The sequence below is a fragment of the Stegodyphus dumicola genome, chromosome 6 (genome assembly GCF_044657685.1).
Source record: "Stegodyphus dumicola isolate Sdum_Otavi_A_Nest chromosome 6, ASM4465768v1".
Classification (NCBI taxonomy): domain Eukaryota; kingdom Metazoa; phylum Arthropoda; class Arachnida; order Araneae; family Eresidae; genus Stegodyphus; species Stegodyphus dumicola.
Window position 1 is genome coordinate 37,816,480 of NC_140773.1, and position 27,853 is coordinate 37,844,332.

At 34.3% G+C, this 27,853-nt stretch overlaps 1 protein-coding gene across 3 annotated transcripts in view; it reads left to right on the plus strand.

Moving 5' to 3' along the window:
• The window catches only part of LOC118187137 (uncharacterized), a 385,201-nt gene that overhangs the window by 302,963 nt on the left and 54,385 nt on the right, over positions 1-27,853 (plus strand). For all 3 annotated transcript variants that reach the window (XM_035357333.2, XM_035357335.2, XM_035357337.2), the window contains exon 2: positions 9,879-9,942. In XM_035357333.2, the coding sequence (XP_035213224.1) occupies positions 9,879-9,942 (64 nt within the window). The remainder of the gene's footprint in view (positions 1-9,878; positions 9,943-27,853) is intronic.

Consider the following 27,853-nt stretch of genomic DNA (forward strand, 5'->3'; position numbering starts at 1 on the left):
CACCTTGGAATCGTTGCCAAAGCCTGGAGATGACATTCTGGGCAATTCCAAGTTCGTCTGACACTTCCAGTTGGGTACGTCCACATTTCAGATGGCCGGTAATTGTACCACGTAAAAAATCATCCAAATGCGTCCTTTGTGTCATAACTATTCGGTTATTGCACTGAAATGCTTATAAAGCGCCTGCGAAGAATTTTACTTCTTTGCCTGTATTCCTTATATATCACTCTCTTACACTCTCGTCATTGTGACGTACCATCGGTGTCATCTGGTTACTTCCTGAAATTTGCATATGATTCTTGAAGATGTGTGTAGTGATTTTACAGGTGATATATTTATTTTAGAGTTCGATTTCCACGTGACTCCAAATTATCCTTAATTTATAGACATGAGTGTAAAACCCAAATGTGCTTTGTTTAGCAGTTTATTTTTTTTTACTTAGGAACCACGTAATCCTAATAGCAAAGTGATTTAACAAAGTGGATATAATACTAATACTACTAAAGCACTGCCAGTTAGGTCCGGGGTTCGGGTAGTTAGTAAACTACTAGTCAGGGATGTTTCCGTTAGGCCGGTGGTGGGTGAGATAGTAAAAGATCCTGATTAGTAACATAATTAATAGAAACCTCAGTGCGGATCATACTGTGAAACGAATTATCGATGCTGAAAGAGTCAGTGACAAAAACATTTGAATACTGTTTCTTCTAGCAGCTTTGTGCTCTTTCTATATGGGAGACACATTCCAGTGACTTTAGTGTGGCTTTTATATCGTTGGTATATATTTTTTTCGAACATTGCATTCATTAATATTCATTAGGAAATATCTGTCCATGAGCTAAGCTTTGAATTGTGGTTCTATGAGCTCTAACTACGACTTAGATATCGATATTTCTGTCTATATAGGTCTTTAAGCGTAGGATTATTATATCTGTAGAATCGGTGCTTACTGTCGACGGGCAGCCCGAGCGACTGGTGGGTAGCAAATGACGACGAGTGCCGTTACGGGTGACTACCTGGGCGGTGTGCCTCTCTCTAAGGGGCCAGAAAGGAGGTTGAACCTCCGACTCTGGTTCTAAGGAGTGGGGGGATCTGTAGTGCGACTATTATGAGAGTTGCGGAACAGGGCATGCCAAAAATTTTTTGTCTAGGAATATGTTGTCTGTAAACTTACTTCTTAGGTGGCTGTCTAGGGGCTAATAAACTAGTCCTATTTATGGAAAACTCGATAATTTAATAAAACATGAATAGTTGCTACAAACTACAAAATGATTACATGTATAGAAGAAAACAGATGATATTTACAGATGCAAGAGAATCCACCGTCTTTTACATGTAAACATCTTTTAGTCGCATCATCGTCTTAATGGCGGAATCGTCTGACTTCTATCATCGGAAAAGTAAAAGATTTATTCTCACAGCTTGTCTCGTCATCCGATTATAATGAACGATGCCATCCCACATGTCTTTGAAAACTACGTCGAACAGCTTTAATCTGTTTTCTCATACATTCGTTTTCAATACTGGCACCAAGGTAGTTTATGGACTTTTGATTTTTTTTCGGGCCTGGAAATCTTCAATGGCTTATAGAAAATGCAGTTAAACTATTTAGTATTGATAGTTTAGAATTAGGGATGCATTAAAATTTGATATTTTATGTATAATATTTTAAAGCCTTTGAATTTAAATATATAAGAAATTATCGAATTTTCTCCTGCATGCACCTGAGAAATCCGTCGTTCAACTCTTATACAAGGAAGAACAGGTATCTTCTGCCTGACGACTTGGAAAATTTACGAACGTTAGCGTTCGGGCTAAAATGAAAAGCTCAAAAACTTTTCACCGTTGAATTTGGTCGATTGGATCTCGTGCTTCACCTTAATCTTTCTTTAGTAGGAGGAGAATATAAAGGATTTTTTTCTTATCCTGTACCCTCTGGAAATCATTTGTTCTCATTCCATCTAGAACGCAGTTGATTCAGCGCATTTCATGTATCCAAAAGACTATAAGTCTGTATGAACAAATATAAATATTTTAAGGAAATTTAATTGACATATTGATAAGGCATTTCGCATACATTTTTCAAGAAAACATTGCATTTCTTCTAAGGAAATAAAAATCTACCAAAAATCATTGATGGTGGGAAGAGTTCCAGTGAACCAGTAATAGTTTAATAGTAAATAGGAAGTACCATGTTTTTTTTTAATATGCTTAATTTACGAGAACATATTTCGGTATTGCAATTTGCATTTATGAATTTTAAATAATAATTGTGTTTACACCCTTAAAAATGGGAAAACCTCCTTGTTAAATTGTATTCGTTGTTTTATTGACTCTCAGCTTGCGACGAAAATGGCAGCATTTGATGGTTCAATATCCGCAAACAACGGTCTATAAAATCCTCATTTAATGATGCTCTGGCAATGAAGCAATTCCATTTTAGAACGTTACCACCATAGGAGGGACGACGTGCCGCTAAAACGGCATTTTAAACCCTAGGGAGTCTTACAAAGCAAAAATGTCCCTTTCTACATGCGCTCGAAATAAAAGCCTTAAATTCGTTAGAAGATTTATGAACTATAATTTTATTTACTTCTGTTAACGTTTGAAAGAAAACCAAATCTACCGAGACTTATTATTTATTTTAGGAGACTTAGTTTACGTTGATATTCAATTTTTATGTGTACAACAATTCAATATATTATTATGACTTTGTTTATTATATAATTTGTAGGAAATTAATCAGAATTATTCCCGTCAGTGATTGATTCCATGGTCAACAAAAATTTTCAAATTAAGAAAAACATTTAAACATACGGCAGTTGAAAATGTGTTTTGTGAGAGCTTCGTTAAGATAAAGTATACTATTGCATACTATATTGTTCAAGGGAAAAACATTTTTTAAACATAACAAAAATGAATTAGGGAACAAATAAAGTAGTAACGCAAAAGAATTGCCTTTTTATTGTCTCAGGTAACTTTGTGAAACAATATACTAACTATCTGAGGGGGTGAGAATGTAACAAACGAGAAGTAAGAAAATTTAGAAAAAATTAAAATTAAAGTATCTTTTTCTTGTTCTAACAGGTGACATCAATATCTTCATTCATTTTTTTCGAAATACAATTATCTCCAATCTAAAGATAAATAAATACAAATTTGCATTAGTATGTTTTTATCTTGTAATTTTTTTAACTTAATTATTTCCTGCTTTTGGCTTATTCAAAGACATTTAATAACATCTATGTAACAATAGGAAGGCGTGAATAAATAAATTAATGTTTTTTTACAGACTATCTAAAATACGTAAATTTTTGGAAGTAAATTAGATTTATAGTTACTTGATACGTGGTAGAATACAATAAAAATTGCCTATGACTAAAGAATTAATTTTTTACCCGCAAAACTATTTGCTGCGTACTACTTACATAACCCAATGGATTTTCATTTTACAAAATATTGAGCTGGTTCATATACCACAATATAGCCCATAAAGCTAATGCTGATTTTCCGGCAGTTTTTAGAAATAAAGTTATGCTTTCTCTCCTGTAAACGAATTCGACTAAATCACGTCTCTTAAAATGTCGAAATTTTGATAAGGAGATGACCAAATATCCCGATATTGATTAAAAATTCGAATTTTCCAAACCTTCGGAATCTTATTGATAAAGACCACAATAATTTGTCTCTACAATCCAAATTATTAATGTAGTTTGTTGGTATCAGAAGAATTGTAACAAAGGGTCTTTTCAAAAATGCTTGCGTTAGCTAGTCGGCTGCTACGCGTAAAACGTATTGGTACTAGTGAAATAAAGCAATTACACTTCGATGTTTCTTATTTGTGCGAAGACATTTTCTGTTGTTCCCTTCTTTGCTTAGCACATTTTGATTTGCGAACGAACAAAAAGGCAAAAGTGCTTTGCTGTTAGAGATAAGAAAAGGAAATGGAAACAAGCGGATTGTCGTACCTGTACCAAAATAGGAATCGTCAAAACGTATTGGATCAGCAGTATAGGATCACTACTGAATTTTACTGAAGAATATCTTTCACTAAAATCAATCTCTAATGAATGAAAATGAGTAAACATTGTTCATTTTTAATACCATGCACGTTTATGACCTCTCAATTTATGGTATTTTTACCGGCTGGCTCATTAAACTAGCTGCTGTACATGGTGTTGGCAAAATCTTTTAGTAATAACAACAGTAAGGCAAGCGTTTAAATTTATTTCAATTAAACATATATATACAAGGGGTGGCACAAAATAATGAGACTGTGTAGCTTGAAAAAAGAGTTTAGTTGGCAACAACTGTTTGGGTGACGTCATCCCACACACCGCCTCTATCCATGCGACCAGTTTCGACTTAACCGATCCCACCATTTGGGAGTACTGCATCATTGAGTGAACATGTGCAACTGCATTCTGCCGGGAAAAAAGTCTAATGTAAAAACCGAACAGCGAATCAACATTTTTGTGAACCTTAAGAAATCAGCCTCGGAAACGTTTAAAATGTTAACTAAGTCTTATGGAGATAAAACTTTGACTCCCGCACGTGTGTTTGAATGGTATAAGCGGTTTTCAGGGAAGAGGGACAAAGCATGCATATCAAAATCAAAATTCAAGGCAATGTTAACTGTCTTCTTCGACTGAGTGGGTTTCCAGTAGTCAGACTGTTAATCAACACTGCTACATTGAAGTACTAAAAACGACTTCATGAAAAATTAAGAGAAAAAGGCCATAGTTGTGGAGTGACGGATGGCTGTTGCACCAGAACGATTCACCCTCTCACACGGCCCTATCTGCCAAGCAGTTTCTAACCAGCAAAAACATTACTGTGATGGGGTATCTCCCTTTTTCACCTGATTTGGCTTCCGTGCGACTTCTTTTTATTTCCTAAAGTTAAATCTTGCTTAAAGGGAAAGCATTTTACCTCAGCTGAAGAGGTTCAGGCGTAGACGAAGAATCTCCTGAAGGGCGTTCCAAAACAATTGTTTCAGAACTGTTACCAGCAATAGCAGCACCGAATGCAGAAGTGTGCGAATGCTTAAGGGGACTACTTTGAAGGTGATAATGTCACGGAGAACTAATTCTGTAAGTACAATGATTTATTGGAGCAGTCTAGTTTCTTTTGTGTCACATCTCGTATATGGTACCGTATTTGACGGCATATAAGACGCACTGTTTTTCTTAAATCTGTCCTCAAAAAAGTTACCTGCGTCTTATAGGTGAAGGACACAGGATAAATTTCAATACTGAATGCTTAGCCCGGATAAAGGTCTAGACACACGTAACTACATCTGCCATAATTATTTTGCGCATGCGTGAAATATCTGTCGCCAAAACGTGCTGCCAAAGCTCGAAGCTGATGTCGAAGTTCGAACAGATTCGACGGTCACATTACGTCTAGGTAGCCTTTCCTTCCTTACCTAGACTTTCTTTCACTCAGCCGACACACGTTTCGGTATCGGTGCTACTCTGTATAAACGTGTCGGTATAAACTATTTGTTTAAGACAAATACCCTGGAAAATAAGACTACAGGAAACAAGAGATTAAGCTATATAATTCAGTTTAAACTAGGAGTGTTAAACTACGACAAAATGCATGGAAACAGAGCAGCAGCAAGGCATTTCGGTCCACCACCTACCGAAAATAGGATAAGTACTTGGCGACTGCAGGAAAATTAACTGAAAACTGCTAAAAACAAAAACATAACCTTCGATGCCCAGCTCCGTCTTGGCCTGAACTTGAAAATGCCGTAAAAATGTGGGTGATAGATAAGAGGAAATCTGGGATAAGTGTTTCAACCAAAATGATAATCAATGAGGCCAAAGGATTTGCAGAAAAACATGGGAATCAGAACTTTTCAGGGTCTGAGGGCTGGTGCTACAGGTTCATGAAAAGACAAGGCTTATCAATGCGCACAAAAACAACTATTGCACAGAAAATGCCAGCAGATTATGAAGAAAAAATACTAGCATTTCATAGGTTTGTTATAAATGCACGCAAGAAAACTTCTTTTGAGCTCGGTCAAATAGGAAATATGGATGAAATTCCACTCACATTTGATGAACCATTCAACAAGACTGTGAGTATTAAAGAGTCTAAATCAATAACCATAAAAACCACAGGCCATGAAAAAACCCGATATACGGTAGTTCTAACATGTTGTGTTGATGGCACAAAACTACCGCCATTTATCATATTCAAAAGAAAAACTCATCCGAAAGTAAAACTTCCAACGGGTGTAATCGTTCATGTTCATCCGAAAGGCTGGATGGACGAAGCTGAAAGGAAACTGTGGTTACAGAACGTATGGGCGAGGCGACCTGGTGGAAACGAGGTGAGCGAGGCGACCTGGAAGAAAACCTTCTCTTTTGGTTTTGGATCAGTTTAGCGCCCATAGAACTGAAACCATAAAGAATAAAGCGAGAGAATTAAAAACCCCTGATAGCTGGCACTCCTGGTGGACTGACTAGCCAATTGCAGCCTTTAGATGTATCGGTGAATAAGCCATTTAAGGAAAAAGTGCGAGAACGATGGAACAAGTAGATAAGAGAGCCACATTACGCCCTCTCACCCTCAGGTAGAATGAAGCGGCCCTCTATTTCACAAGTGTGCGAGTGAGTAAAAAGATCTTGGGAGGACGTAAAGGCTGAAGTAATTGTTAAGTCCTTTAAGAAGTGCAGAATCAGTAATGCTCTTGACGGAACAGAAGAGGACGCATTATTCGAAGAAGGTGATAGCGATGACGTAAACAGTAGTAATGACGATATTCTCGTTTTCGATAACGATAATAGGAAAAGGATTTTTATGGTTTTGAAAGTGATTAAAGTCTAATATCATGATAGGCAACGTTTTCCTTGAATCTGTGTTTTTTGTTGTTTCTGCTTTATTTTGTATTATGTTTGATTGCTTGCCATTCATTCATTTATTCATTATTGAAATTTACATATCATGTTCAAAATAGCTTGTCATTTGTGAATTTTCCTTAATAAAAATACGTTTGGTAATTGCATTCAATGATTGTTTATTTGGCTTTTACGAAACGTGAGAACTAAAAGAAACCACATTTTAAGTTGTGGTACCGCGCCGTCGCGCGGACTATTGAAACTTTTTTTCCTTGTGTGTGTCCTTCTAAATAAAGGTGCGTCTTATATGCCGTCAAATACGGTATATATATATATATATATATATATATATATATACTATTACCAAATGAAAGAAATTATGTAAATAGGACTTCCAAAACAATATATATGCGCAATTGCTTCTAAGATTGGCATATAATAATTATTTCATTAAGTTCAATTGAAATTAAACAGGCAGACATTGAACTAGAACGTGAAATTTAATCAGAGTGTAAAAATTAAATAAAATTATTGGAATATTTTTCATTAAACTGTATTTGGAAAGTAAGATGTGAAAAGGAATAAAGAAGTAAAGAAAAGTAAAATTACAATAATAAATGCAATAAGGAACAGTCCGTATTCTGTGTGTCTGATTCAAACATCTTCAAGAGGTAGAAGAATTTAACAGCGCTAACTTCCTCCTTTTTTGGCATATAATCAGTTATGCTTCTGTCATTTTGAATTAGATGAGGCATCAAAATTAATTATTCTAATTTATTATTTGAACCTCTGAACATTAAAAACACCATATCGTCATAAGAAGAAATGTTTTTCATCGCTTTTAAATCTCCTAGCCTTTTGATAATACTTGGTAGATTAAACTTGAGAAGTAAATCAAATATATTACCTTTGCCGAATGGCAATATATTAGCTGGTTAAACATCAGGCTTTGTTAAAGATACAGACCTAAGGTTTTTGTCATCACTTATCAAGGCAACGGTAGGCATTACATATTCCAGTTAGCTTAATGTAATGTAACTTTTAGAAAGACTCTAATATTCGTAAAATAAATATTTAAATCACCAGAAAATCTGTGTATTACCTTTGCGTTGTCTTATTTGTTAAGCAGTTACTGAGTAACCTTGAACGTTAAAATATAGATTTTATTGTTTTGCCAAATGACGATGCTTTAAGAATCGGTTATGTGCGAGGAAACTAGAAGATAGATTATACACCTTAAGTTTTTTGGGAGTAGTACTTGTGTGTGCATCATATATGCATAATAGCATACAGCATGTAATTGTTCTACTTTTTCGGAAGACTCCGGTAAAGACATTTCTAAGCAACATGTTGCAAATTTGCAATATTTAATTTTAAAGCTCATACCATAATTTTCTCGTACGCATTAATTTGATAAAATCTCTTAAAGTTGTAAATCTGATCTTAGTTAAAACGCTAAAGTTTTGAAATTATTTAAGAGACAAATTTATTTTGCTTAGTAGAATCAATTTAAGTCAAGCGTTAAAGTGGAAAATTATGTTTTACACAGAAAAGAAGTTTGGGCAACATTTGAGACTAGAAGATGTGTACTGTTTTAAGAATGAATTTACTCTGTGAAATAAACAAAATGAATTAAAGTTGTGGAAAGTGTTTGTGAGAGTATGATGACACATTTAAAGCATTATATTTGACAGGTAGTCAAGAACATCAAAATTGCCTTCCGTTGCCTTTCTTGAGCAAAGGAAATTTTCACTTGTATTGCTGCGTGCTTAGTACTCATGTATATTCTGGAATTCATACTCTTACTGGCAATCGCTGTTTTAGCAGTGAATTTATATTGTTAAACTGAGACGAAGCAGCACAAAAATAAAATCACTTAGACAGTAAAATCTATAATTCATATAAAAATTTGCAATACAATTTTATATACTTGTTGAGTTCCTTACTTTTGAATTCTAAGTTAATGTTGGAAGTGAAGAATCTAAGAACTGATAAGCGAATAATCGCTTGAGTTCGGTGACAAGAAACAACAAGATAGAAGGGTAACTAACCCTTCATTATTCAAATAAGATTTAACAAAACTCCGCCTGGGAGTGTACAAGTAAAGCCCGCACTTGGACTTGAACTTAAAAGACTAAGAATTAAACTAAAACTAAGATTAACTAAAGAAGTATAGCCGAAGCTATCAAGGTTCAAATCGAGCTGGCCCCTTAACTTATTTGACTACGAAGCTTAGCAAGGGCCTGAGTACGGCCGAGCGTAATAACAGCTTTGAGAAAGAGAGTGGCCAAAAAGGCAGACGCGCGTAAATCAGAAACTCTGATTCTCTCTGACTCAGTAAGTAACTTCATGGTTTAAATACCGCTCCTCGTCATTAAATATTCAGCAAGATTCCAAAACTACGTTCTGGCCGGAAGTAGTAAGTTGAAGTTAAGAATTTGACAGGAAAGGAACTTTAACTTAAAATTTAACTGTTAATAAAATTAACATAATCCTTACATACTGTACGATGTTTCATCCATAAATATATTGCCTTTGAATACAGAACAATGAAAAGTCTCGGTGTATGCGACTGTTTGAACATTACCTGGAAATACTGAAATTTGTTTAAATGTCCAGTCAATTAATGCATAAAATAAAGCACAAGTTTGTAAGGTATTAAATATTAATATCATTATTAAGAAAGGCAATATATGAGAGTGTAAGCTTCTCCAGTAGCTTCAAGATTAGGGCGAAAGTTTCTCTCGCATTTAGCATTTGACAAATGCGTTATATGCAGTATTTTAAACCATTTCTCTTCGTATTAAGAATTTAGGTTCCAAATAACTCTCTTCATATAATGCAAAAACAAGCTTCTAAATGATAAAATACGGAACGATTATAATTTAGATTTTGTATATTTTGATTTACTTCTATAATGTAAGTACTGTCAAACTAATATATATTATAGTATTTTTATTAATATTATGCGTATATAGGATTTAGCAAAGCTTTGTAACTTATTTTTATAAAATTTTTATTTCTTTTCAGATATTTTATACACTGGTGGTTACAGTCGGCACTTTTCATCTAGATCCTAGTATAGAAAATAAAGGTAAGCTCTCTTTTAAAATCAAACATACGCAAACCTGACCTCTACTTATGTTATGGAAATTGGATTATATCGCGATTAAAGGAAAAAACACCGTGTTTTATACTAGAACAGTCGTAAAAAATATTGTCTTCTCGCATGGTATTTTCATGAATCATGCATTTTTCAGGCTTAACTTTATACTTAGCTACAGTTCCCTTTCTTGTTGAATTATGTAGTGAGTGCTCTTGTAATTTCTTTGCAACCAACAACAATAATAAACAAAACAAAAAAAGCCTTAAACATCCTTTTGTACTTTACAGTCAGCAAATGCTTGCAGCCGAAAATGTTTTTGTCGTAAAGGATGCGGATAAAAAGGCTTGCAGATTAAAAATTCTTTCACATTTTTTTCTAATAAATGAAGTAAAATAATTAAATCTATATCGAATATAATCCTGCATTCTCAACTTGCAGGCTATCTTTTTATTTTTATTTTTCATTTTTACTCATTCGATACATTTTCCTATAACAATGTATTTATTTTTATTCTATTATTTTGCATAATAAATTTTCAGATACGAAAATCGTAATTATTATTCTGCAACAATTTATATCTTATAACTATATTCTGTCTCTATAAAATATATATAGGTAATGATATAATCATTTTTGTTATTAATTAATTTTAATCCCGATTTATGATTATATTCTAGGAGATCTGAGCTCCTTGAAATTAGTTTTGATAATTTTTGGATTTTCCGGGAAATATGTGGATATAAGTTATAAGCGTGGTTGAAGAAAGATTCCGAAACCTGCCAGTTACGGTTTGACTGGTATTTGAAATTCAAATGCAAATACGTAAGTAACAGCTTTGACAAACACAGTCGCTTAGAAACTTCCTGGAATGCAGCCAAGCATATTCTTGATGGAAGTAATATATATTTTATACCATTCATTCCTGAAAAGCAGATTTAAATAAGATACTTTGCTAAAGGAAAACGTAATTTAACTCTATTTTCTGTTACATATCCCAACGGTTCAGTGATACGTCTAATGATTATGCAGAGTAGGAAAGAAATGTAAGGAGTATCTGTGGCAGTATCTGCATTATTAAATGGATAGGGTAGCTGAAAATGGCTACATAATCAACTTTACTTATTCTTCTTTGCCCCCTCAGAGGATAATTAGGAGTGTTGCAAATCTTGATTTGGCTGTTCAGGCATATCTAAACCACCATTACCTTTTACTGCAAGAAGCAGACTGCCTAGATATAAACTTCTACAGAACGTTTTCTATGCATAAACTTGTCCTAAGAGAGCGAATTTTGAAAACTTATCAGAAAACGGTGCTTTTATTCATGCATCATCACTCTATGTTTTATATTTCTGATACAAGTGTAGTTTCCAGTTTTCACCTACTTGGGAGAAAAGAGGCTTATAGATAGAAGTTCAGCTATAAATACCTTAACTGTGCAGTTTTCTGTAATTGTTCTGTAGACCAAGCTGAGACATCGCAGCTGTCGGAACAGTTTTCTTTTCTTTTTAAGAAGAAAAGATATAAAAATCTTATTTAGTTTCTTTCTGGTTCTGACATTAAGTTTTGTTTTCAACACAACAAATCTGTTCGCAAACGATATATTGCATGCTGTCATGACTTTAAATGCATCAAAAAACAGACTATCAATGATCTAATCTCTTTGCAACTTACTCAGTTCATTCATTTTGCTTTATTTCAAATTAAATTATATAATTTATTTAATCATTTTATAATTTAATTAAATAATATTATTTTGGGGGTTGTATTATAAGCTTACTGTGCAAATGATATAAATAGACTTTACATGGTGTTTTCATTATTTTATACAACTCCACTATTTAATTACAGGAATTAACGTAATACTGCAGGGGGAAAACGTACTTACTGCTTCATTTAAAATCTTAAACATTTTTTTAATCAAAAATGATTTTTTGGAAATATTTGTTATCCAAACCGTTTCTATTTCCATTCAATTCGAATAATCGAGACACTACTCAGTTTTAAAATGGCTTTTAAAGTACACTAGTAAAATTAATTAAAAGAATTTTCATATTTGATCTACGATCTCCAGAACTACTGGACAGATTTTAATAAAATTTGATGTGAACATAGGTTGATATAATACAAACAAAATAAACATTCAACTGTTATAATAGACACATATGTTCGTGTGAAACACTCATAGGAGTCTGAAGGTCTGAAACAGCGGTTGCAGAAGACACAAAAGAAATGGGTTAATAGGGGTATGGTCCTCTCTTACAGCCATACAGCGTGATGTCATACTTTATCAGTTATACTTTACAGTTTATCAGTGCCTCTAACAATCGGTCTCACTCATTCAGCAACGCTGTTTTCAGTTCCTGGATAGTTCTCGGAGGGAGGGTTGCGACTTGCAATTGCGAAATGCCCCCACATACAAATCGCCACCTCATTCCATCATCTAAATGTTGGTGGTGACTCATTTTTACTGTTCCGATGTGAATTCAACCGATTGCTATAAGATAACACCAAGAAATCAGCCGAAGTGTGCTAGCGAACGCAATTCGTCTTACCCTCCATCCGCTTATAAAGCCTGTTTTTCTGTTGGCTTAGCCTACAGACATGTGTACGCTTACGTATTTGCCTTTGGAACTTTGGAACTTTGTGGTTATACTGGCTTTCAGCAGGAAATTAAAGTCCTGCTCTTGCCAGTTCCTGATGTCATCCCATGTGGGGCCTGACAGAGTAGAAACCTGAAAGAAATTTTCTCTCGTGGAGGTAGAAGTGTGCTGGAGAGAGAAAAAGAGAAAAAGAAGCACTTTGCTCCTGTACTGCTACATCTTGGATGGAATCCGCCAAGCAGGGGCCGGAGAAAGAAACTTCGGATGATCCCAGGTAATTAGCTTTATCAACTGTAGGGATGATTTTGCCAAAACGTTTAACCTCAGTTCTGACCCGTTTCCTCTGTCTGCGATTTCGAATGAGTAGAATCTTGGACTTTTCTGGCTGAATGCACGTTTTCCAGCGACTGCACCACCCCTCAATAGCAGGAATTTTAGCCTGAATTCTTGACAAGGCATACTCTGTGTTTAGAGACTTGGTGGCTATCGCTGTATCATCAGCGTAGCTGGCTGCGAGAACATTTGTATCCTCGGAAAAGCAAGGAAAATCGTTGGTATAGATGATGTAAAAAAGCGGGCCTAAAATTGACCCTTGAGGAATACCTGCGTAAATATTTTTGACACATGAAGTTGCATTTCCAACTCCAACGGTGCAAGTTCTATTTTCAAGGAAGGACTTGATAATGAGTATCAGATTTCTGGGGAAACCGAGATGAATTAGCTTATAGATTAGCCCTGGATGCCAGACGCGGTCAAAAGCCTTTGCCACGTCTAGCATCAGGATAGCAACACTCATTCTGTTGTGCATAGCCGCGCATATGAACTCCGTGAGCCTGACTAACTGCGTTGTGGTCGAAAGTCCTTTCCGGAAACCATGCTGGTGATCAACGAGAAAGTCCAAGTTTTCTTGCATTCTGAGATAAATAATACGTTCCAGGATCTTGCTTATGGAGGACAGCAGGCTGATGGGTCTAAAGTTTTCCGGGTAATCCTGTGTTTTCCCTGGCTTAGGAATCATCAGGATGCTTGCTTGCTTCCAGAAAAGCGGGAAATAATTTTGATACAAACATACATTGAGAATGCCTGTTAATTTGCATACGGTCTTAAAAGGCATGTTTTTCAGCATCTGGTTCGTGCGTATTTGGCGTACAAGATTTGCATTTTTATCTGGAAGCAGTGGTTTTTCTTTCAGTTCAATTCTTTTCATGCAATTCGATAAAATGTGCGAATTCTCTTAATTTATTTCACCAGTGTACTTAAAAGTCTAGCAGAGGTCGAGAGCTTTAAGGAGCTGGCCTAGTCGTCTTGTATATTATCAACTTTTATTCTCTATCTTAACTATTTTAGATTATAAACTAAAACATTCACAAACCAGGAGTTAAAAGCTCTTTTTAACCGCCTTAAATTTTACAAAATTAAAGCCAGCAGAAAATTATTCCGGTTAATTATTTATTCTAATAGCATAATTTATATCTAGAGAGAACAATATAACATTGGATGAGAACTTGGCTAAATCTCACATTACTTAACCTATATTAGAATATATAGTGTAGTTAATGAAATAGTATAAAAATATCCATATAGCTAAACGATTAAACATCACATTTTGAAATATTACTTATCAGATAATCCAGTAGGTAATTTTTAATGTGGATAATTGAACAAGCAATTCAAATGCTGTGCAAAATGTTCAATCACTCATCATTCACTCAAAATCATTCTCCCAATCACATTAAAAGAAAGGCGAAGCATTTTCTTAACAACCAAGACAAGCAGCATAATTTCTTATTGGAGAGCAAAGATTTTTCAATGTTTTCTAGCTAGAATGTGTTGTACTATTTGACTTTTTCTCCAGATTTGTCTCCTTATAATTTCATTCTCTTCCTAAAACTGAAACTTTCCTTAAAGTAATAAGTTATTCTTTAGTGTTCTCATAGTAAAAAGACTTAAAGAAATGCGAACTTTACTTTAAAGATTTAGAAAAATTATCGTGTTCCACGCATTATTTGACTGTACCGCTGCTTGCATTCATGAGGGAGGATGACATTTCGAATAATATGTTTAGACTTGTCACATCAATTATAGTTTAAACTTTCCTTGATGTTGTGAGAACACAATTTTCTCATTGTTGGACTTAATCGTCATCCATTTAATCGTAAGTTAAATCGTCATCGAAGAGATGCACGCTGAAATAAATTCTCGCGAAACTGGTTTATCGCCCTGCTTTCTGAGGACGACATCAAAACGGAGAGGCCGATGCTATTCACACCAGTGGTGCGATTAGCCGCTTAAGCTATTCGCACCACCATTAACCACGCATACGCATTGAATCGTCAGATCCGTAACGGATTTGTCACAGTGTTTGGAGTGATAATATTCTTATATAGCATATTTAATATAGAGTAAGATGTTATTCATTAATGAATGATTAAATAAATTAATTTGATGTCATCACGAGTGTATTTATTGAACGGCACTGTACCAAGCAGTAGGTAAGTGAAATGTTTAATGTATTTCTCTTTCTAATGTTATTAACGCAATGTACAAAAACTTAGTGTAGACCAGCAATTATTGGGTACATGTGACTTTCTTTTCGCGCCTAAAACTTATCTCGTTTAGTACAAATTGTATACCACCACATAATGGTGCCACACCATCACAGATATAATTCAAGGATATAGATCTATAAGTATCAGAGTTAAGACCAATAAAGTTCAACCATAATTTCGGCTCTCATTAAACTCTTTTTTTTTATATATATATATGTACCTTTGGAGATAGCAAGTTAAGTATTAGCAAGAGATAGATAGAAAATGGCAAATAAAAAATGCTTTTGTAAGGAAAATTATAATTGCAGTAATAAAGTAGTGATTAGAAATGTAGTTAAACTTGGAATTTAATTTATCATCACTCATAGAAACAGATGCAAAAGAATAATTACTTAATTAGTATGGTATTTTAACTTAGTCATTTAGTAATGCGAGGTGATTCGAAAATCTGTACTATCTTGACAAAAATAATTCGAAAAATCCCTAAACCTTAAAAACATGATTTCAAAATGTTTCTGCATTAAGTGGAAATGTAGTTTCACTAATAGCAGTTAATGAATCTTTAGTTGTTTAATGAACATCTAAACTTTACGTAATTCAGTCCAAGTACGCTCTAAATTGTCATTTCGTTTGCCTGAGTCATTTGAATTTGAATGTAATGAATGAGGTTTGTATTCCGACAATTAATGCATACTTCTGCGCTTCATTGCCTGCTTTACAGCATTGTTCTGGCAAATGTAATTACCATTTGACTTCTTTAATGTGTCCAGTATAATTACCAACTGCAATTACCAATGAATAAAGAATACATTTTTTAAGCTTTTAAGTATTCTGTAAAATTCATAAAAGGGAACAACGTGTATGTATAATTGATGGTTGAAATACACTGCCCACCAAAAATTAAGGGACAACATGTTTTTGTGTCTTATTTGAGAATGAAGCAGCGTAGAAATAAAAAATTTACTGGACCTGTTCACTAAACAGCTTTTAATGAATGCGATATAGAATGTTTCTAAAGTTCGACACAAACATGAATTACAACAAAAAACGTGACTCTTGGCAGAGAGATCTAGTCTTAGAGAAACAGTATGTCACTGTACCCCTAGCTGCGATACATTGGCCGCAGCGACGTTCCATGCTGACAGTTAAGTTGTTGGTCAGTGAAATGGGAACCCGACACGACCACACACAGAGTAATTCTTGTTCAAGCTCATCTAACAACCTCAGAGGAGGCCTTAAAGCAGCAACCTGTCACCCAAGGTAGTTCCGAAGATGCTCTATCGGATTCAGGTCTGGGGATTGAGCTGGCTATTTCATTCTCCCCATTCAGTGACCCTCAAGATATTCTTCAGCAACCCGAGCTCGGAGTTGTTGTGCATTGTAGTTCATCAGAAGAAATCCAGGACCAGTAGCAGCGGCATATGGACGAACATATTGATTAGGGATCTCGTCTCGTTATCTCACACCGGCCAAAGTTCATCCATGGAACACATACAGGTTATTGTGACCATTGAGAGAGATTGCAGCCGAAACCGTTATTCCACCACCTCTGTAACTGTGTCTTTCCACAATGTGGGATTGGTGTTAAATGATGCGCTGTTCCCTCCGGATCAGCTGACGACATGAATCACTCTCCAGTGTGAACCTGGACTCGTCTGTGAAGAAAACAGACACCCATTGTTGACTGGTCCTGGACACGTGTTCTTTTGCCCAACATAAACGGGAAACTCTGTGTCTTCAGGTCAAGAGGACACAAACAACTGGTCATCTTGCATACAGACATGTATAGTGCAGTCGTCTGCGCGCTGCAGTAGCTGAGACACTAAATGATCTGCGATGAGCTGAAGCATAGTAATGTTACTCCTCCATCGGGCGTCAAGAGCTAAATAACGGTCTCCCGCAGGTGTCGAATCTCTAGGTCTGCCTGGAACATGTTTTCTAGACACAGAATCCTAGGATTCAAACTGATTCTGTAGTCCGTGGACCACACTACGAGACACATTGAGACGTCTAGCAGCAACAGCTTGTGACGTCCCAACTTCCATCCATCCGTTCGCCTCCTACCTCAAGGAATCGAGCAAACGACTTCTCCTGAGCATTGATAGACTCTCCTGGATCCTGTCCACGAAACTCGTGAATAAAAGTTACAATTTTTACATTATATCCCCAATTCCCATATAAGTATTCCTTTTTATAAAATAAAAGTGGTAGCTATTATTTTTGCATATATTTTCTTAAACTTCGTGACTGTCGTTCAAATGAACTGTGAAACGTAACTGACATTTTTCTAAAGGTGAGCTTTGAAAAACATGCTGTTCCTTAATTTTTTAGGGCAGTGTATATTCCTATATATCTAAAACTTACTATGTATTGTAATATAATCTACAAAAATTCTTAAATTGTTTAGTTCAGGCTTAAGGAACCTATGACCCACGGGTTACCGTGTAACCTATTTCATTGTTTCAGGTGACCCACTTGAGTTTCGAAAATAAAATATTGTATACAGAAATAAATTTTAAAGTATAAATACATAAACGAGCACTTGAAGAATATATTAAAGAATAAACCAAAAGTAAATAATAAAAATATCACTTCTGTTAGATTACTAAGTAGCAGTAACGAGCATGCGTTTTTAAAAACTGTAACGTAATTTCAAGGAGAAATCGATAACTCTGGCAACGCTGATCCGTAATCCATAATTTCAAAAAAAATCGCTTTTCCATTTTGTCTGCATTCAGGTCAACTTAATAAATGTGAGCAAATATTTTTCAAATTTATTTTATGTAAGAACAGGTGCAGCTTACTTAATGAAACTTCAGGTGTTTGTAAAGACGAATAACTGTAAAGTATAACAGCTATAAGAAGATTGCATGCAGACTTGACTAAATTGACGTCACAAGTTCAGCATCAGGGAATTATTGGTATTGAGAAAAAAGATAAAGTTCTTTCAATTATGTTTGTTTTCATGATAATCATAATATTTATGTTTAAACTTTAAATTGTATTGTAATTATTTTCTCAATAAGTGATCTTATTATTCACCAATGAAGACTATTATTCTAAAGTGAAAATCCGTTGACCCGAAACGACTTTTTCATACACGGATTTTGGTTAACTTGACCCGCAGTCAACAAAGTTGCCGATGCCTGGCCTAATTAATAATTATTGATACGAGCAATTAATTAGTCAAATATTTCGCTTCGTTTAACTCATGAAGTCCAACGATGGCAAAAGCCCGTCGTATATCACATAGTATATAGTATACTACAGTAGTACCTCTTAATAAAGGACACCCACCGGGCCAAAAATACACGTGTCCCTTCTTCAGAGGGTACATACTAAAAATGTATAATGTAGTTAGAAAATCAGGTTGTATCGCGCTTTAAATAAATGACATATAAATAAGTACCACAGTCAGGGGCATTTATTTGAATTTGAAATTAATGAAAAAAATACTTAATTAAAAAAGTCTAATCATTGCAAAAATGGAAAACAGCATGAAATAACAGAGTTTTATACTTATGTAAATTTATTTAAAATAATCCGTTACACGGACAAACAGCTGAAATAAGTTGTTGTTTATCACATAAATTTTCAAGAATATTGTTATTTTAAGAATATTCTTTGAATCTGACAACATATTAGAAATAAAAACTGCAGTGAACTGTGAACCTCGGTGCAAAGAACTTGATGTTAGTTTGAGAATTTAGAACGAATAACATTTTTATTAAGTGTTTTATTTTTGTTGAAATGATATTAAAATGCATTACTTTATTTTGATGTCAGCAGCTAAGCGATAGGTACATGATTGCAGATTCTGAACTGGCCGAACTTTTTCTATCTTTCTGTTCCAAATAAGGTGTTATTAGTGTTGTTATTTGTAGTATAATTTACCCCAACTATAACTATGCAGACTATTCTTATTTTAATTTGCTATTTGGTAGACGATCCCGAAAAGAAAATATTTCATTTCGCTCTGATTGGTCTTGATGTAATCCCAAATTATACATAGAAACAATTCTTGATGAATGTTCTCTTGATGTAATCAAACGAACAATGCTGACGTAGGTCCGAAACAATATTGCCTAAAGCTTTACCCGACAAGGTTTTGTTTAGGGCAACATTATGTTAGGTAATTGGATAAGGCAATGTGAGAATAATGTCAGATTCATGAACGCAGGATTTAATCAATCAGTAAGAACGACAAAGTATCTGAAGGCAGAGAAACACTTCTGAAGATGAGCTCAATTGCGTCAAGGAATAGATGTGGATAAAATTATTATTTTCTTTTGGATTTCATGCATATTCAAAGGAGTTGAAGGATCTTAACGAATTAAGACTGCAAGATATGGAAGTACTAGAAAAGTGATAAATCCTTATTATTAAACTATGTAATTTCTACGTAAACTCGTTAATGCTAGATATAATTAGAAATATGCATTAAAACAACTGAAATGCAAATTTTAGATTTCATTATCTGCCCTTCTCAACTAAGCACAAAAGTGTAGTGCATCTATTAAAAAAACATTTACTTATGAATACAATTTAATGAATTTTAAGTGCCCGTGTCTGTAGACATCTGTAGTACTGCATTATCAGTGTATAAAAAACTGTATCTCATAATTTTCAGTCTGATTTTATTGTCATATTACTAACTATATGAAGGATTTTTTATTAAATATTATTACTCTGAAAGACATCTGAATTTCAAACAAAACTCTTCGGAAAACTAAATAGATGTAATATATATTCATAGTACTAAACTTTGGATTTGCATCCATTCGAAATGAATGTTTTTTTGCTTTCAATGAGCGAGTTAAATATGTGTGCTAAGGTGCAAGTGCAGAAAATGGTAAATCCTGATTTTGCAGTTAAATCCTTATATTTACCGTTAAGAGTTAGTAAAAGTTCAAAAGTCACTGGTGCATTTTATGAAATTTGATTTATATTTGGTATGTACTGTACTAGGTTATAAGATATATGCTGTACTAGAGCTATAAAATGTACTGTGCTTTCAGTTTAAAAATTTTATATAAAACTAAATGAATAAAATAAGGTATCAAAAGAGCATTGTGCAGTTCTATAATTTTCCGCAATTAATACTGAACTATAAAAATTTATTATTTAACAAATTACTTTGGCTAAAGCCCAAAATGCATAAATATATGCTAAAGCTGAATACTGCGCCATTTTAATTTTGGTCAAAAGGTTTTTCGTCACCATTATTGTATTCAGTCTATTACATTTATATCACCATTATTTCATTTCATCTATTAAGTTCAAATTATAAGTCTATTAAGTTTTTATCTTATTGTTTTATTTTAATTTGCGGTGAAGTTTCTCCCTTTCTCAGTTGTATGATTTAATTAATGACATGTAATTAGGGACATGGAATATCTTGAATCAGTTAAGGAAAAGGTGCCCACAATTGATTTTAACTGTGTATGAAATTTAGAACGTTGGTACTATAGGCAAGATTAAACGGCAATTTTAACACATTTCTTCATGTTAGGCCAAAACATGTCCTTTAGTGTTTACTCTCATTGAGGCTGAATTGCCGGCCTGAGAAAGCCAGTTTCTCAGTTTTCTTTCTGAAAAATCTGCTGAAAAATTTTGGAAGAAAAGATTCAAAAATGAACTGATGAAGTGTATCTTTGTTTATATTGCAGTAAAGAATTAACATCTTCTAAAGGAAAATTATATTTTTCTAGTTTAAAAACTGATGACGATTGAGAGAGAGAATTTTGAATTTCGGCGATTTCTGTTTTTAGATAATTTTTTAAATCAGTATATTGATTATCAGAAAATACATCTGTTTCTACTCTGGCTAAGGCATCAAAAACGACATTATATATGCTGTATGTCAGTAGGAAATTGGCCAATAAAATTAAAATGGCAAACTTCTCATGGAGAACATTTTTCGGACTTTTACTTAAAAGCATATATTAGACTTTTGTCTATGTAGTTTGTAAAGCCCTGACTTCGAGCATATGCCGAAATCTTTAGTTGGTAAACATATAGCAAGCAGTTCTCAATTATATGTTGACCATTTTCTTTGACTTTTGCTGAGTTTAATGGATACAACGCAACAGTTTCCCACACTGAATTGCTCAATTGCATTAATGAGCTACCAACCGTAATGCCCATTAGTGTAGAATTTTAATGTAGCACCAAGAACTGGCTGCTGAAAAGGGTAGCTCGGCGATTGCTGTTTTCTCCCATTGGTGACCGCTTTTTCAGTTTCGTCACCCATTCGAAAGAAAACATGTATGCGCAAAAGAAAAGGCATGCAAAAGCAAAACATCTATGTACTTTATTTATTAAGGCTAGATTGTTTGTCAGCGATGGTTTACCGAAGTTCTACGTGGACGTTCCCCAGCCTAAGCTAGCAACTTTAGAATTCCTGCCCTATCAATTGTAATGAATGTATCGCAGGAAGATGCATCCATGCAAGTGGGTTATTGCCTTTAAAGGGAGCTCCAGGACAGACGGCGTAACTCGTCTTTAGGTTTCGCCAAGAGCAGCCTTTTAAGTTTTTCGTCAATTATCGTCTAAAAAACACTGCAGATGTGGCAGCTACCAGATACTATTGTTGAAAGAACATTCACGGATCATCAACAACTATTCAACCTGCCGAGCTAAATAGTTCTCTTTGATCAACACTGCCTAAATTCTTTGATTCCAACTATTCAAAATTGTTATCTAGCTAGCCATAAGTATATGCCTAATGTTATTTTTTGTGAAACTATGCCAAAAAGGAAATAGTAAATGCAGTATTTTTTTTTCTTTTCCATGTCAATATTTAGAAACCTTTAAACCTAAAATTTTAGTCTCGGAAAGTTCTGACCCGTATTATATGTTTGTTAAAAGGTATACTAATAAATTGATTTAATTATGATTTTAATGAATTTTTTCTTTGTAGCAGCCTACAGCACATTAGCTAAACAAGGTTGTTGATCAATATTAAATTTCCCATTTTCCTTAATACGTGTGCAATACAATGCCATTATTAATTTGAATACTGGACTGAATTCATACAAGGTTTTGCAGAGCTGCACAAGAGCCAGTGTAAATTTTTAATGTTAATAAATGTATAGTTTTTTTAAATCAATAAGCTTTCCGTTCCTTAAATTCAGTATTAAATCAAAATAATATAGAAAATCAGATCCGATGACGTTTGTTGACACTTTACATACGTAAAAAACAAAATTAAAGTTGCAATGAAGTCCGAGGTCAAGACTTTGTCTACCAGACTGGAAAAAGCAAACCGGAATTGTAGTATCTATCATTGGCTGAAGAAAATGTCAGAATAGGCATCTGATGCCTTTCTTTATTGGTTGCTGAGAGAAGGCTGATAAGATATCATTCATACTTTTGTATCGAATAAAAAGATGTCGAGTCTTAGATGGTAAAGCGCAAGTCGCTACTATGCTTTCTCCGATTCATTTTCCTGGAATAAAAAGGGGACGAACACATTTCTGAGCTTTTTAATTAAATTTTGGATGTTACAAGAAATATTAATAAGCAGCCTTAGCTGAAAGTGTTCGCTATCTGTTAAAGCAATGTTCAGAAGCACGGGGATAGATGTAACGATAATACTTCGCTATGTAGTTTGAGCATTTTATTCAGCAGAGAATCCAAGTTATAATTATTAGACACATTGGATGATGGAATTGAAGAAAGTGACCTTACCTGAGCGAGTATGACTTCTAATATATAATCGGCAATGATGAGCTTTCGAAGAACTGAGGTGTTTAATAGACGGGGAAATAGATTGAAGGTTTGGCGAGTTTGCTAAAAAAAGAACTCCAATAATAATAAATCTGATATGCGATGTTTTTCACTGCGCGTTTTTTCATGACACGAAGTAATTAGGATGGCTTTCTGTCTTCAAGGTGCTCCCGGACGAATAAATTTCGGATTTCCCAGGTACAGCTTTCCCACAACGCTCAATAATGGCGGCTGCCAGTTCCTGATAAGAAACAGCTGTGCGCTCCAGAAATATGATGCCTCGAACCAAAGCAACCAAAGCAATCTCCAGCAGCAAATAAGCAACGCAATTATTGAATTTCGTTTTGGGATCCTTAACAGGCTTAGACGTTGCTAAAAGGAAAGTTGACTCGTACATAGCAAGCCACAGTGCAGGATCAATAGGATTGCCGAAAGGTATCTTTACCGCTGAGGTTTCCTCCATTGTAGTGGTTGAGGCGAAGAAAACGAAAGTCTTTATACAACAAATTTTAGAAGGAAATTTCACACATTTGTATTAAAACTGACATTCTATGCGTGCAGAAATATCATCATTGTAGGCGTTGGGGTTGACTGACATCTTATTGCAGAAAATTAACCAAATTTTATTTATACAGAATTATTCTTTAGAACATAAACAGTATTTGAATTTCACGGAGCAGATGGCGAAACAACGGGAGGTTAGCTTCAATGCACGGTGCGGAGCATGAGATAATAACACAGGAATAACATTTTGAGTTAATCATGCACATCGTTGAAAATCAGATTTGCACAGCTAAATGAATTAAACAAAAACGCCATAAAAGGAAATGCAACCTTTCTTAAAATTAAGATGCCTAACTTCGTTTACTAGTTTCCAAAGGGTATTTTTTGGTTCTGAACAATGTGCTTTTAAAATGATATCATTTTGAAGGAGTATCAGGTTCAGTTTTCCACCTTACTTGCTTGGGGAACATTCAAGAACCTGACTCGGAACAGGGAGCTTACTAAAGCTATGTTCAATAAATGTGGGAAGTAGACAAGATATACAGGAAGGGTATACGAAACCCTTTATTTTTCACTCTTTACAATAATTTCCGGACTTCGGAATACAGAGACCAACCACTTGTGGTCTGAACGTAAGAATATAAAAATATTAACTAAACTCTAACTTAACTTTGGAATAATAAACAAGGGCCTACGTGGAAGATTGGCCATATATTAACAGGAAGCCGTATGTAGTACAGAGCACTGTTAACACTACAATACATTTGAAATTATCAAGAGGATTACACCTCTGGCCTGGAAGGCAACCAGCAACCGAGTGAAACTGCTAAGGCAAGCGGACTGCTTCTACTAACTCCTTTCTCTCGCTTGCTTGGCAAAAAGCCACAACTTAAGTACTTTGGCGTTCGCCAGACAAATTTGCATAAATGCGTTAAAGCTTTTAATTCTGGCCGGAAGTAGAAAATAAGAAGTGATAGTAAAGATTTAAAATAAAATAAACGTTAGTAAAACTTAAGATCCTTACAGGAGAAGAAGTTATTTTTTTAAGATATAGAAAGAATATATTATTTATATTTCAGTTAATTCTTTTACATCAACATTGTAGCCTTGTAAATTTTTTAAATGCTTTTTCAAATTCGGATTAAAGAATTATTATTTTCTTATTATATTTCTCTGTGTTAAAATTACCTCCGGTTTTAAAAACCTGTTCAGAAATATTTATGAAATTTAGCAATTCGTTCTTCATCAATTGAGAAAATATTAGCTTTCACTTGTGTTCGAAAGTATTAACAAATCGAATCATTTCGGCTATTGTTTGGTTCTTCTCTTATAATTGTAACCTCAGTTCGCTAAGATGGTTTGTCATGTCAACAACAAACGTTATATTAACGAAACGTCATCACTAAGTTCAAAGTATGCCGTATCTTTTGATTGTAAAGATATTTTGTATTTTGTAGTAACTTTCTGAATCTTCGTACTCATGATATAACATTACTCCGTACTGAGATTAGTTTTGTTCTAGTTGAGCCCGAAACATTCATCTCTAATACTTCTTTCTAAACTGAATTCACAATTTTCATGCAGATTCCCATAACGTAATGCATATTTAAAATTTTACAATCGAGGGCCTGCTGGTGAATAACGCAATGAAGAAATGAAATTGGAAAATCATCGTCTCGGATACAAATATCCAAAAATGCATTTATTGGTCCGGTCATGACGGGAACCCCTGCAGCTGTCATTGATATAACTTTATATTTTTTTCATCCTTGTGTACATTTTTAAAACGAAGTAACTTCTTCTCATGTTTTATCTTTAGAAGTAATATTTTTAATAACTCTTCTTTCCCACTCATATCCTTAAAAACCGTTCTTATAAGAGTACAAAGCTGAGAAGCATCAAACAGTATTGTATATACATGAAACTTCGAGGGAAAGCAAATGCAAGTAGTAATATCTTCGGTGAGATGTTCAACCAAATCATAATTCTTGATTTCTATACCACGGTGACATTTCTTTATGAACGTTAGATGTCTTTAACTGCAGAAAAGATTTCATTTTTTTTTCTTGAATGTGTAAAATAATGAATCGCTAGCTTCCAGAAATTTTCTTTTATCTGCGAAAGGTTTATATTTTTATGTGCTGTGCTAATGCATGATTCACTTAAAACGATGCTTCCGTTGCAGGGTGTCCGCCGATAACATCGCGGCAAAAACATCGTGGACGAAAACGTCGCGGAGAAAACAACGCAAGGTGAAAACGTCGTGCTACAAAACATCGTGGTAGAAAACATCGCAAAGAGAAAACATCGCAGTTCTAAAACATCGTGGTACAAAACATCGTCGTAGAAAATAAAGCGGTTCAAAAACATCGCAGTTTAAAAACATCGTCGTCGAAAATATCGTGGTAAAAAATAAAGTATCTACAATCATCGCATGACGATAACATCGCAGACATCCTTTTTTCAGGTTTTAATAATTGTAAATGGATATTCCCATAATGATTTGTGAGCGCAAGGTGTAAAGAAGGATAAATTTTACTTTCACGTATTTTATTAACTAATAAATTTTTGCTGAAAACGTAAGAAGGAAACTTAAGCATAGAAAATTAAATGTAACTTATAGAATATACTTTTCATGAAATATTACCAGTAAAAACTTTATAAAAATGATTTATTAATGGCCTTTGTTAGTTAACTATGTCGGTTTAAAATTCTATTAAGTGCTATAAGTTGCATTAATTTTTATGCTTAAGTTTCCTTTTAATTTTCTCAGCAAAAATTTATTAATTAATAAAAAATATGCAAGTAAAAATTATCCTTCTTTCCATCTTGCGCTCACAAATCATTATGGGAATATCCATTTACACTTATTAAAGCATGCCTGAAAAAAGCATGTCTGCGATGTTATCGTCATGCGATGATTTGTAGATACTTTATTTTTTACCACGATATTTTCGACGACGATATTTTTAAACTGCGATGTTTTTGAACCGCTTTATTTTCGACGACGATGTTTTGTACCACGATGTTTTAGAACTGCGATGTTTTCTCCCACGATGTTTTGTAGCACGACGTTTTCGCCTTGCGTTGTTTTCTCCGCGACATTTTCGTGTGCGATGTTTTTGCCGCGATGTTTTCGGCTGTAACCCCGTTGCAGCCTTAGATCTAGTTTAGTAAATATGCTTGTTGTCAAATTAATCGTGATTTATATTCCTTCAATTATTGTTTTGAGAGTGCGATTTTTAATGGAATATCTGTATCGAAACTTTTAAGGTATGCTTTTAAAATGCCTTCCAACGTTTCCTGTTTTTGAAGTCCCACACTTGCATGATACATATAACATATATTTTGCAATCACCATTGTGAAAAACACTGTTAAAATTTTAGATCATTCTTCCCTTCACATCTGTTTTCAACATTGTACCTCTACTTCTTTGATCAATGTGATTTCTTAAAGAACTTAACATCCTTCTGAAAGGAAAGCGATGAGTAGATTACACAAGGAACGTCTTCAAATCTGTGATTATTGCGAATACTACAGGAAATAGGAAAGTATTTGGCCCAAGTAATTTAATTTAATAAATATTAAATATGAATGCTTAAAATGTGATTGCGAATTAAATAAACAGAAAGCAAATTCTAAAATAGTTTTGACAATAATTAGCTAACACATGTAGAAATATTAAATGAAATGGAATAGAAATTTGAGAAAAATAAATGAACGGTCTTTCTGTTTGCAAACGCAAAACAAAATCATTCACAAAATGCTAATATCAGTCAAGTATTTCTTAAATAAGTAGCTTAGCTTTAGCATAAAGGCCAATACTGTGCCCAATAATCGAAATATGGAATTGTAGAATCGAAATATGGTAAACAGTTGTCATGTCATTTTAGAAAATGTCCGATTTTGTGTTGAAATACCTATTTACAACAATGCTATGCATAAATCTAATACATAATCTAAGTCGCCCTTTCGAGACACGAAAAATGCAATTTGAATTTCGTTAATTGGCCGAGTAGAACGGGAGACTGTCCCATTTTTTTCGGAGGGTACATATGCATACATGAATTCATACCCCCACACAAACATGTATGCATACATACACTTCTGAATGCGATCCTGATAACAGAACACTACCAAAGATTTTAACGTCTGCACCATCTGAAAAGTGTATGGCTAGCATTATAACCGTTCCCATAATACACTTCACACCGCTACATGTGACACATTATGTTCAGAAATCACACAACGAGTTGATTTTGTGGAACTTCCTAAAAATGTTTCACGAATTTTTTTCAACCCCTTCGGTTTGGGCTGCTGTTCGTCCTGGGCTGGTTTCCTTATACATCAGCTCTTATACAATCTGCTTCATTCATTTAATTTTGTAACGATGCGGTGGTTGATTACCAAATTTCGTAATGTAAATGGAACGACGAAAATGTAAATGGAACGACGATAAATAATGATGTTCACGCGTATTCCAAAACACAGTGCGCTTTCTTCAGCATAGATGA